Source organism: Mus caroli, chromosome 15, assembly GCF_900094665.2.
Source record: "Mus caroli chromosome 15, CAROLI_EIJ_v1.1, whole genome shotgun sequence".
Lineage (NCBI taxonomy): Eukaryota > Metazoa > Chordata > Mammalia > Rodentia > Muridae > Mus > Mus caroli.
In genome coordinates, this window is record NC_034584.1 from 77,969,105 (window position 1) to 77,982,120 (window position 13,016).

The 13,016-nt window shown below is 47.7% G+C and overlaps 1 protein-coding gene across 4 annotated transcripts in view; it reads right to left on the reverse strand.

Annotated features, from left to right (window-relative positions):
* The window catches only part of Efcab6 (EF-hand calcium binding domain 6), a 187,378-nt gene that overhangs the window by 101,523 nt on the left and 72,839 nt on the right, over nucleotides 1-13,016 (reverse strand). For 3 of the 4 annotated variants that reach the window (XM_021183282.2, XM_021183280.2, XM_021183281.2), the window contains exon 9: nucleotides 6,684-6,805. In XM_021183282.2, the coding sequence (XP_021038941.1) occupies nucleotides 6,684-6,805 (122 nt within the window). The remainder of the gene's footprint in view (nucleotides 1-6,683; nucleotides 6,806-13,016) is intronic. The other variant, XM_021183284.2, reaches the window with a different exon arrangement.

Consider the following 13,016-nt stretch of genomic DNA (forward strand, 5'->3'; position numbering starts at 1 on the left):
GGAGGTGACACACACACTGTGCAGGAGGAGAGGACACAGACACTGTGTAGGAGGAGGTGACACACACACTGTGCAGGAGGAGGTGACACACACACACTGTGCAGGAGGAGGTGACACACTCTCTGTGCAGGAGGAGGTGACACACACACTCTGCAGGAGGAGGTGACACACACTGTGCAGGAGGAGGTGACACAGTGCAGGAGGAGGTGACACACACTCTGTGCAGGAGGAGGTGACACACACTGTGTAGGAGGAGGTGACACACACTGTGCAGGAGGTTAGGACACAGACATTGTGCAGGAGGAGGTGACACACACTCTGTACAGGAGGAGAGGACACACATTCTGTTCAGGAGGAGGTGACACACTCTGTGCAGGAGGAGGTGACACACACTCTGTGCAGGAGGAAGTGACACACTGTGCAGGAGGAGGTGACACACACTCTGTGCAGGAGGAGGTGACACACACTCTGTGCAGGAGGAAGTGACACATACTCTGTGCAGGAGGAGGTGACACACACTCTGTGCAGGAGGAAGTGACACACTGTGCAGGAGGAGAAGACACACACTCTGTGCAGGAGGAGGTGACACACACTGTGCAGGAGGAGGTGATACGCACTGTGCAGGAGGAGAAGACACAGACACTGAGCAGGAGGAGGTGACACACACACTGTGCAGGAGGAAGTGACACACTGTGCAGGAGGAGGTAACACACACTCTGTGCATGAGGAGGTGACACACACTGTACAGGAGGAGGTGACACAGTGCAGGAGGAGGTGACACACACACTGTGCAGGAGGAGGTGACATAGTGCAGGAGGAGGTGACACACACACTGTGCAGGAAGAGGTGACACACACACTGTGCAGGAGGAGGTGACACACACTCTGTGCAGGAGGAGAGGACACAGACACTGTGCAGGAGGAGAGGACACACACTCTGTGCAGGAGGAGGTGACACACACACTGCAGGAGGAGAGGACACAGACACTGTGTAGGAGGAGGTGACACACACACTGTGAAGGAGGAGGTGACACACACTCTGTGCAGGAGGAGAAGACACAGACACTGTGAGGAGGAGGTGACACACACACTGTGCAGGAGGAAGTGACACACACTCTGTGCAGGAGGAGGTGACACACACTCTGTGCAGGAGGAGGTGACACACACTGTGCAGGAGGAGGTGACACACACTGTGCAGGAGGAGGTGACACACACTGTGCAGGAGGACGTGACACACACTGTGCAGGAGGAGGTGACACACACTGTGCAGGAGGAGAGGACACAGACACTGTGCAGGAGGAGAAGACACACACTCTGTACAGGAGGAAGTGACACATACACTGAGCAGGAGGAGGTGACACACATTCTGTGCAGGAGGAGGTGACACAGTGCAGGAGGAGGTGACACACACTCTGTGCAGGAGGAGAGGACACAGACACTGTGCAGGAGGAGAGGACACACACTCTGTGCAGGAGGAGGTGACACACACACTGTGCAGGAGGAGAGGACACAGACACTGTGCAGGAGGAGGTGACACACACACTGTGCAGGAGGAGAGGACACAGACACTGTGTAGGAGGAGGTGACACACACACTGTGCAGGAGGAGAGGACACAGACACTGTGTAGGAGGAGGTGACACACACACTGTGCAGGAGAAGGTGACACATGCAGTGTGCAGGAGGAGAAGACACAGACACTGTGCAGGAGGATGTTACACACACACTGTGCAGGAGGAGGTGACACACTCTCTGTGCAGGAGGAGATGATACACACTGTACAGGTGACACAGACACTGTGCAGGAGGAGGTGACACAGACACTGTGCAGGAGGAGGTACACAGACACTGTGCAGGAGGAGGTGACGCAGACTCTGCAGTGGAAAGTGACGCAGAAACTCTGCACAGTCCTTGACAAGTTTCGACTTCAGCGTGAAGGTGAAGTGCAGCTGCATTTGAACACGGGTGTATCATATGCTAAGCACAAACAGTAAAAACCAAGCCCTCTGCCACTGTGCCAATACACCACAGCGTGGGCAGAGCAGAGCACAGACAAGCACACAACCAGCAAGACAAAGGATGTGGCTTGTGTGGGACATCAACAGATTAGTACCTTTTGTGAAAATGCCATGCAGGAAAAACCGGATTCCTTACAAGGGTGTCCTGAAATAATCAAACAGTAAGAGATGAGGGGGATGTTAGAGCCGAGGCCACGACAATAAAAATGACCGTATTACAAGAGATAATAAAATCACAAACAACAGTGAGAAGATGGGGTCAGAAGAGCACTAATGAGGGGCTAGGGGACAGGGGATGGGGCATGGAAGAATCTCAAAGCAGAGAAACATAAGACGAAAGGATTAATGGGACCTGGAGCAGGTAACATGGTGGCCATCAGGGCAAGATAACCCAATAAGAGGTGGGAACAGTACTGAGAGCGAGGGAGAGGAAGAGCAGAAGAGGGTGGGACAAGGTGTATGTGGTTTTGTGTTACGACCCAGGATATTCACAGAGTCCGTGAATCCCTGAAGCTGAACATCTAAAGAATGGGCCCACATTCCAAGAGGTGTTGTCAAAATGTTCCGAGCTAGGACATAGCTCAGCGTGGCTTTTACGTTTCCTGGGTCTACAGAAGGACATATTTGGGACGCCTGAAATGAGCTGCAGGGAGCCATCCGGATCACCTCGAAGCTTCAGAGCAGCAGCAGAAGGCAACGGCAAAAATATGCACTCAGTTATGATGAAATGAAACCTTAGTGCAGCCATGCACAGCCAGACTCTGCTCAGCTCTAACCGCACAAGGCACATGGCTTCCCAGGTGTGGGTGCAAGGGAGCACCTATGCAAGGGAGCACCTATGAGCCTTTCTTGAGGAAATTACCAGACAATGAAACCCAGCCAGACAAAAATAAAAAATAAATCAGAAAGAGAGAGAGAAAAATGCCCAGAGCACAGAACTCCACTGGTGACCACCAAATATAGCTGAGTATGAAAGGAAGGCCAGCCATCTGGGGATTGCTGTAACTATACAGAATATAAATGTTACCAACTCCAAGAACACAACATAGACACCAAGATCTGTGGGGTGGGGGCTGGGCAGAGGAAGCACAGCAAGTGTCATTCAGTTGTCACTTGTCACCAAGCTCCACGGCAGCGAGCCAGCCTCTTCACAAACATCACCACCTCTTCAGCTCTGTCTGGTTCTCTCCATTCCCTTTAACGGTGTGTTAATGTCCCTTAAGGGACTTAATATGTCGTGTGGGAAACAGACATCCGAAGTTCCAGGGCGTCTTCCTGTCGCTTGTGATTGACAGTACAGAAGGGGGTGGTGACAACTGGGACCCCAGAGCCACACTGCTTGGACTTGGGACACATTATGTACCCTCTTCCTGCCTTGGTGTTCTCACGGTGCCTATCATGTGGGGACTGAATTGACAATTCCAGGGCATCAGGGATTTGGCCTGGTGAGAGACAACCCATGGGTACGGTTAATCTTGATGTCACATGACACTGAGGCTTGATTTACTCCTGGTAAAGTCAAAGGCATTTAAATTAAAAGTGTATGTTATTCAAGGAGAGTTGGTTTGGTGGCTGATTATGGCAAACTTTATATGCCTCAGTACAGGGGAACGCCAGGGCCAAGAAGTGGGAGTGAGTGGGTAGGGGAGCTGGGTGGGGGGAGGGTACAGAGAACTTTCCAGATAGCATTTGAAATGTAAATAAAGAAAAGACCTAATTTTTAAAAAAGGAAAAAAATAAAGGAGAGTGGTTTTTGTTGTTGTTGTTGCTTAGTTTTTTCTTTTGAGACGTGGCCTTTCTGTGTAAGTCAAGTTGGCCTGGAACTCAGATACCCCTGCCTCAGCATCTGAAGCCCAGCACCACAATGCCCTGGGACAGTCTTCTTAGAAAAGCCTTTCGATCTTCTGCCTGCTAAGGAGCAATGCAATTATCTTTCCACACTTGCACGAGAAAGAACTCGAATGGCAGTCACCAAACACAGCCTGGGATGCTGTGCTCTGGGTGGGGATTGCGGTTTGTAGATGACTCCCTATTTCCCTGCGCATGCGTTTCAAAGAAGCTCACTTTTTTTGAGGAGTGTGTATTTTCCGAAGGTCACGTGTTCATGAATACAACGAGGTCATTCACCAAGAAGAGAAAATGAGCTCTGCCAGTTTATGATATGAACACTGTCCTTTCTTGGTTCCTTCACCGATGCTGGCTTTGTCAGTGTTTCCTCGCTGAAATGTCCACATCAATAACTTGCAAAGTTGTTTGTACATTAGAAATGGTTACTGAGGACGCAGGGATGGTTCAGTGTACCGTTGTAGAAGATCTGACTTTAGTCTCTACATTGGGCGGCTCACAATCACCCATAACTTCTGCTCCAGAGAATCCAGAGCCCTCTTCTAGCCTCCTTGGGTACCCACACACCGGTGCACACATACACACACAAACACATACATGTAAATAAAAATAAAAAGACATTTTTTTAAAGGCATGGCTATTATTCATTTGCCATTTGCGCCATCATGTTTTGCGAGGCTGGTCTCATGTTCATGTAAAGTTTTACTGCACAAAAATACGTTTTCATTTTCATGCCATCAAACTTTGCCTTCTTTCTTTTGTTTTGTTTTGTTTTGTTTTTTAAGGATTTCCTTTGTACTTGATAGGTACTTTAATTTCAAACTTTCAATTTTCCTCTGGGCTGGGGCTGCAGCTTCAGCTTGGTGGTAGAGGTCTTGCTCAGCATGGTCCAATACTCAATACCACGAATACCAGTTTCATCCACATTGCTCACTCTAGCTTTACGGTACTTGCTAGGTGTAGAGATTGGCTTTGGTGAGGGCTTAATAGGTGATAAGCTTTCTTCCCAAAGTGTCTGGCAAACAAATTAATCTCAATGATAATTTCATCACTGACAGTGGTGTTATAGTGAATAATAATTTCATAGCTAACTTGCCCCTGTCGTGCTTCACTGAAATGTCCTGTGCTGTGTGATAGTTAGCTTTAACTGTCAACTTGACACGACCTACAACCACTCAATGAGAGACTGTCCCTATCAGGTTGGCCTGTCTGTGGGACATTGTCTTAAGTCAATTAGCGCAGGAAGACTCAGCCCAGTGTGGGCAGCACCATTCCCTAGGCAGAGCCGTAAACTGTGTGTGAGTGGAAAGAATGATCTGGACCAGAGAGAACATCCTGCCTCGTTTCTCTCTGCTCTTGACTGGACATGAGGTGACTAGCTGGAAGTTCATGCCTTGACTTCCCCACAACCAGGAACTGAAACTGTAAGCTAAAATAAACCTCTTTCTCCCCAAGCTGCTTTCCATCAGACATTTTCTCACAGCAACAGAAATGAAACCAGAACACCAGGCTGAACCCCTGGCACAGCTTGACCCATTGAAATTGCCTTCCTACACTGGCTGTCCACGGCTGCACCAGCTCTATACTGCCCCAACTGTTACACCTCCACAGGATTTAAACGTGGGAGAACTCCTCAAGCTTAACTTTTCAAAAAGCACATATATAATCCAAATAGAGAGACCAGAGATAATGACCAACCCCCAACCCAAAGTTAGAAGCGGCCTGTTCATTTATTCATTAATGACCAGCTCTCACCCAAGGTCAGAAGAGGCCTCTTCAGTCAAGTCTTCTTTTATGTCACACACATTCCTTTTTATGTGTTATATGTATGTATGTATATATTTCTGTTAGCCCACAAATAGCACAGAGGATACAGTTAAAATTAACTTCTCAGGCTGGGAAGATGGCTTTGTAGGTAGAGCTGAGTATCAGAGGACCTGAGTTCAAATCCCCAGCAGCTATGTTATAGCATGACCATGTATGCCTGTAGCCACAGTGCTGGCATCTGGGGACAGGCAGATCCTGAGATCTCACCAATCAGCCAGCACAGACAAAATCTCCAGCTTCAGTTCAGTGACAAACTCTATCCCCAAAATGGAGAGTAATAGAGGAAGTCAGCTGACATCCTCTCTAACCTAACCTCTGCATGGACACTCATGGGCTCTGCATGTGCACACACGTGTGCTGACAGCAAGCCTGTACCAAATGCATACCTTCCAGACTCACACCTGACACCCACATATCCCCACTTCCATACTCCAAAGCCATCCCTCATCCATGCATACTCCAAACCTACACCCCACACATTTATACCACAGCCCCGCCACACACACACATCCCACATTCAAACCCCACACCTTCACACTCCCACATTCATACCTTATATCTCATACTTCATACTCCCAAACATATACCATACCTAAACCTACTCACCCTACACCTACTCACTCTATACCCACACACCCTACACACACAAACCCTATACACACACACACCCTATACACACATACACCCTATACACACACACACCCTATACACACACACACCCTATACCCACATATCCTACACCTACACATCATACAGTCACACCACACACCCATGGTGCTCACACTCACACCCAATGCCTACACATCCCCACAGCCACACCCCCTACTCCCACATAGAATTAGCTTGGTCACTGTCAGCATCATCAGTGCATCCTGAGGAGAGGTCCCTGGCGGTCTGAGGGTTATGGCTGAGAACAAACCAAATCTTCAGAGTAACACCCCAACAGAAGCGGTTTCTGTGGTTGTCGGCTTGCCTGTGGTCATGCCTCAGCTCTCACCTCTTGGCAAAAGGTCTTCTCCAGGTCATCTAAGGAGTAGTTCTTCCAGACATCCTCAGACGACGTGGTGTCGAGTGGCCTCTTGCCATTTTTGCCTTGTTGAGTCTCCCTTGAGAGTTCTGCTAAGAAAAGACCATGTGTATTATTCACACTGTCAAGGCCATTGCTGGGCCATTTCCTTTTGATCACCACCTACTTGGTAAAAATTAAGATGAGTGAAGAGAGCAAAGGGTGGATCACTGCATTCATTGCACTGAAATAGGCTGATGAGTGCGGAGAAAGGGAAAGGAAATTAGCCTTCTGTGTGTTACTGTATGCCAGGGTAGACCCTGTGGGCTAAACATGATGAAATTAGAACTGTCTGTGCAGTGGAAGGAAACTACGATCATTCCGTATGGCACCGGCTTCACCAGAGACACATCAGGAAAACCATCAAAGCCCCAAACCATTCACTGCCAGGCAGGCTCCTTGCAGAGAGCAGTGCAAGGAAATCAAGCAGGGAAAACTCCGATTCACATACAGGAGCAGGAAGCCCGTGCACCGCCACATCTGTGATCCCAGTGCTCAGCAGGCTGAGGCAGGTGGGTTCTGAGTTCACAGGCAGCCAGAGCAGATGAATGTGAATATTCAAAGGTTAGCTATGGAGATGGGCATACAAAGAACTGAAAAGTATAGTAAATGGATAAAAAGTGTCCAAACCACTCATAATTAAAAAAAAAATCTACTTACAACAGCAAGGATAAACTACTTATCGTTGTGAGGATTAAGAAGGATGAGAACGGGGAGGCTGAGGGGCTCAGGGCTAAAGTTCGCACAAGAGGACCTGAGTTCAAATCCCAAGCCAGGAATGGCTCTACACACCCATAACCCAGTTCTGGGGTTTCAGAGAGATGGGTAGGTGTCAGGGGCTGAAGTGGTAGGGCCCAGGTTCAGTGGGTGTTTCTGCAAATAAGACAGAGAGAGACAATAGAGGCTTGTCTTAGTCAGGGTTTCTATTCCTGCACAAACATCATGACCAAGAAGCAAGTTGGGGAGGAAAGGGTTTATTTGGCTTACACTTCCATGCTGCTGTTCATCACCAAAGGATGTCAGGACTGGAACTCAAGCAGGTCAGGAAGCAGGAGCTGATGCAGAGGCCATGGAGGGATGTTCTTTATTGGCTTGCTTCCCCTGACTTGCTCAGCCTGCTCTCTTATAGAACCCAAGNCTACCAGCCCAGAGATGGNNCCACNCACAAGGGGNCNTNCCCCNTTGATCANTAATTGAGAAAATGCCNNACAGCTGGATCTCATGGAGGCACTTCCCCAACTGAAGCTCCTTTCTCTGTGATAACTCCAGCCTGTGTCAAGTTGACACAAAACTAGCCAGTACAAGGCAGATAGCTGAATAGTCCTCAACTCACACAGGAGGATATACCTGCACATATGTGTACACAGACATGTACACCACACACATTTACAGAGAGATACACACACATGAACGTGCATGTGTACACACACACACACTGATATAGGGCAATGGCAGGAAGCAGCCCTCACTTGGCATGGAAGCGATTCATGTGCGAACATTCTGAGCTCTGAGCTATATTGCTCACTGTCTGTGCCACAGCGGACCACCCAGCAAAGGCGTGCGTGTGAGGACACTTTCTGCAGTGCCAGAGAGAGCCGGATGCAAGTCTCCCAGTGGTGCTCAAGGGAGCCCATGGATGTCACCAAGGCTATGCAACTGTCAAACACAGCTGTCAAAAACTAAGACCTGGGCTGGAGAGATGGCTCAGCCACTAAAAGCCCTTGTTGATTCTGATGAGGACTCAGGTTCAACTCCCAGCACCCCCATGGCAGCTTACAACTGTCCCTAAGTCCAGTTCCAAGGGAGCTGATGCTCTCATCTGACATATATGAGGTACACAAATATATATAGCAGAAAGACACACACAATAAAGTAAATAAACAGTAAAAAAAAAAAAAAAGACACCGGTCTGTGACACAAACATGACAGTTTCTTTGCTATATACTCTTTCATGAGTTAAAGGACACTTAACATAATTTAATTTTCATTTTCTCATTTATTTACTTCTCAGGCTGGGAAGATGGCTTTGTAGGTAGAGCTGAGTATCAGAGGACTGGAGTTCAAATCCCCAGCAGCTATGTTATAGCATGACCATGTATGCCTGTAGCCATCATCTACCTATTTATGCATCAGAAAAAATAACTTGGGAGGATCTGACCCAGTGGAGGTGTAGGGTTTGTAGGTGTGTGACCCAGGGTCAGGGGTTTGGGGTTTTTTGGGAGAGACTGGGAGGTCTTTATGTATCTGGCTTTTGTTCAACAAGCCTGTGAGCTTCTCATAGCAGAAGAAGATGAAGTGTGTCTCAAGTGTAGCCATCTTCTCTCTCGGCGACGGATGTGAAGAGGCACAAATGGTTCCCCAGATTTATTGCCTAAAGTGTCTGCAAATAAGCCACAGGCAAACGAAGCGCACGCGCTTCAGCCACAGCTAACGGCTGCCATGCATCGGGAATCCCACATCTCATCTCCAAGGGAGGAAAAGGAAAAGACAGGCCCTTCCCCAGGTCCCTGTGAGCTACATTAGAGACACACAGACGGCCTTTCTAAATGAGTCTCACAGTGTCTCAGAACAGACTGGGCTAGGCTCTGATCTGGCTAAGGGGGCTCTGGGTTCCCAGCACGCTCTCTGGTACTTCATCTGATTCTCTACTTTGAGATCCTGGAACTGAAACACACAAGAAGACATATATGCATGCATACATGCACACACATGCATACATACATTCACATACTACACACACATGCATGCACACATACACATATACATACCCATGCACAAACACACACATACACACACATCACATCACATCCCACACAAAGCCAGGGCAGCCCACATGTCCTCTATTTGAACAAAATGCAAGGTCCTGTGGGCTGCAGAGGGCGGTGAGGCAGGAGGCCTACCCATGAGGTCTCACCTCCTGAGACACTCTCTCATCCCAGGACTCGTTCTCCTCTTCTGCTCTCTCTCACTTCCCATGATTTTTTTCTACAGAGTTTGTTTTCTCATTGAGAGGGCTAGGGTGGGACCCAAGTCTTTTCCATACCGGGTAACATCTACACTGCAACACCCAGAGAAGTGCACACATTAAAGGGCTCTAGGCTGCCCCAGGAGCAGCAAACAGAAACTGCCCCTTACCTACTATGTGACTGCCTCACATGCCCAGACAGATGGTGCTCTTGACATGCCAGGCAGCTACGGAGGCCAGTGTAGCCAAAATTAATAGAAACTGTTGTCCTGTATTCAGAAAAACCAAAGGGAACAACTCCCGGAACTCAGTCCAGAGGTAGGAACAGCACTGAGCCCAGGAACTGCTGTTTCATCAACATGTGAGCATGTTCTAGCAAATTACATCCGGTAAGTCACAATTCACAGTGGAAGGTCATAGCAGAGTCAGAGCCAGTGTGGGGAATGAAGAATCAAGTGGACCCATGCAAACAACCCTTACTAAACTAAGTAGGTTATTTTTAAAGAATAATATAAAGCAGGCATGCACGCAGGAGTGGGTAAGGAGAAGGGTCCTAGAAGTGGAGGAATTAGGGAGGGGAGTGGGATGGACAGGATGGAAATCTATTATAAATGTGTATAAAATTGTCAAAGAGGAAGTGAAAATTATTTTAGAAAATAAGTTTAGAAAATTTAGAAAAATTATATATGTGTGTGTGTGTGTGTGTGTGTGTGTATGTGTATGTGTGTGTGTTGTGTCTTAATCACAAGACTGAAAATTTAAAACAATGCAAACAGACATGGGTATTATTTCAGTTCTTAGATGCCTGAGAATGTCTTCCATAAGCGCGACACTCTATTGTATAGAAAACTGTTATTGGCAAGGTAAGGATGTCACACCAGAGAATTAGAGGTAACCAAGTGGGGGCTCCAGTGTCTCAGCAGGTTTTCCCCAGCGGGAGTTCCCAAGCCTGTAACAGCCAGGACCTTGGACACAAGGGGCAGACCATGCTCAAGAAACATGCCACCCGGCTGTGACTGTTGGCTCTGCCCGACCTAGTTACACATCCTTGGACTACTGTTTCCTCCCTAGCAAAATGAAGGGGGAGGGGTGGCATCTGTCATGAGAGTGCAACACATCAGATGAGTTCACCCTCGTGTGACTCCTTACGGATTCTCAACAGGTATCAGCTGTCCATCAACTAGTAAGAAACTTCTTCAGTAGGCGGAGACCAGAAAGAAGCTTCCAGCCACAACAGGAGCTCTCGGTGCAAAACAAGAAGGGAAAACCACGCCCAGGATGAATTGCATTGCTATTGGCTACTGACCTCCTGTGAGAGTTGCTGAGAGGACAGATGTTAACTGTTGCCACCACATACCAAAAAAAATGTCTGGGTAAGATCACAGATGTGTTAATTAACTTGACTGTGGTAAATCATTCCACACCACATCTAAACATCATCAGGGTTAAACATAGCTGTTGATTAGTCTCCAATAAAGTTGATAGTTAAATGTTCACAGAATGAGGAGGCAGCTGAGCCCTGTGGTCCCCTTCCTACACTGCCTGATCCACCGAGGTGTGAGCATTCAGCCTGCCCCAAGTGAGCCTCCCTTGCCTAAAGGATTGTATTCCCTGAAACAAACCAAAATCAAGCCTTTCTCTCTCAAGTATTGTCAAGTGTTTTGTCAATGCAAAAAAAAAAAAAAAGGAGTAAAACATACACAAATCACCACAGACAGGGAGATTAAACTGAAAGGAACACAGAGCAAATAAATATAACAGAAGAAAAGAGTAAAATAAAGATTATATCAAGTAAGAAGGAAGGGTGGGGAAGAAGGAGAGAGGAGGAGGGAAGGAGGAACTGGGGGAAGAAGGGGAAGGAAGGATGGGAGGGGGAAGGGGTGGAGGAAGGGGATTTAAGAAAAAGCAATGTTTTAGGAGAGAAGTCATTTTTAAAAAGGTCTAAGACATATGTAATATGAATAACTGGGAAGAAAATCAAGCAACGGAATAGAACAAGTATTAAATATGGTGACTCACAAAATTATCCTGCAAGAACTCAAGCCTTAACAGCGAAATACCACAGGATGGACTTGGGACATCGATCATTGGTGTCTGTGACTGGGTTTTAAATTTGTCTTGGTCTTCATTGTCTGCTTGACTAGGTCTGGAATCACCTAGGAGACACACATCTGGGTGTGTCTGTGAAGGAACCTCCAAAGGTATGCTGGGAGGAGGAAAACCCATTCTTAATGTGGGTGCCACCAACCCATGGACTGGATCCCCAAACTGAATCAAAAGAAGTCACTAAACACTGGCATTAATTTCTCTCTGCTTCCTATCAGTGGATACAATGTAGCCAGCTGTCTGGTTTCTCCGGTCTCATGCCTTCCACCATAAAGGGCTATATGCCCTCAAATCAGGACCAAAGGAAACCTTTCCTTCGCTAAGTTGCTTCTTTCCCAGTATTTGGTGCTGAGGAATGAGGCTGTTGCTATGATAAGCATGCCTTTGGAAACGGTTCGTGCAAATGCAGAAGTTTGGAACTATCTTGAGATGCTCTAGAGCTGTGAGTGGAGCGTGGAGCTCAGTGGGTTGGTCTAGTGAGTGCTTGGAAGAACAGAATTCAATAACAGTTCAGATGGTGGGGATGTGCCCATGAGGATTCAGAGAGGATCACACACACAGGTACGAAGGCAGGCAGGCAGGCAGGCAGGCGGGCAAGCAGGCACACAGGCATGCTGGGAGGCAGGCAGGCAGGCAGGCAGGCACTCGCGCATGCAGCTGCTTCCTACCCACATCCTGAAAATATGAGACTGAATTCAAGAGTGATGGACTAATTGGTTTGGCAGAGGAAATTTTAAGAACACAGTATTTAGGCTGTGAAATCATTACTGATCCCTGCTCTTACCCAGGGTCACAGTAAGAGAGAACTTAAAACTTTAAGAGGAACAGAGAGCTGTGGACAAAGCTGTGGGTGAGAGGGTGGAAAGGAAGCAGCTGTAGTCGATTAAGGAAATCAATTAAGGAAATCAGTAGGAGAAGCCTACCGCTCTGCACTGGGACAATGGGCTTTGTCAGCAGGCCCTCACTCATCAGAGTCCAACTTGTGAATATGCAAGTTCATTTGAAAGAAGAGACTTGGGGTATAGGAATGGCCCCCCAGAACTCCTGTTTAAGTCCTTGGCCTATAAGGAGTGGCACTATTAGGAGGTGGCTTTGTTGGAGTGGTTGTGGCCTGTTGGAAGAAATAAGTCACTATGTGGGTGGACTTTGAGGTCTCAGTATCTCAATTCGCTTCATGCTGCTATGGATCCAGC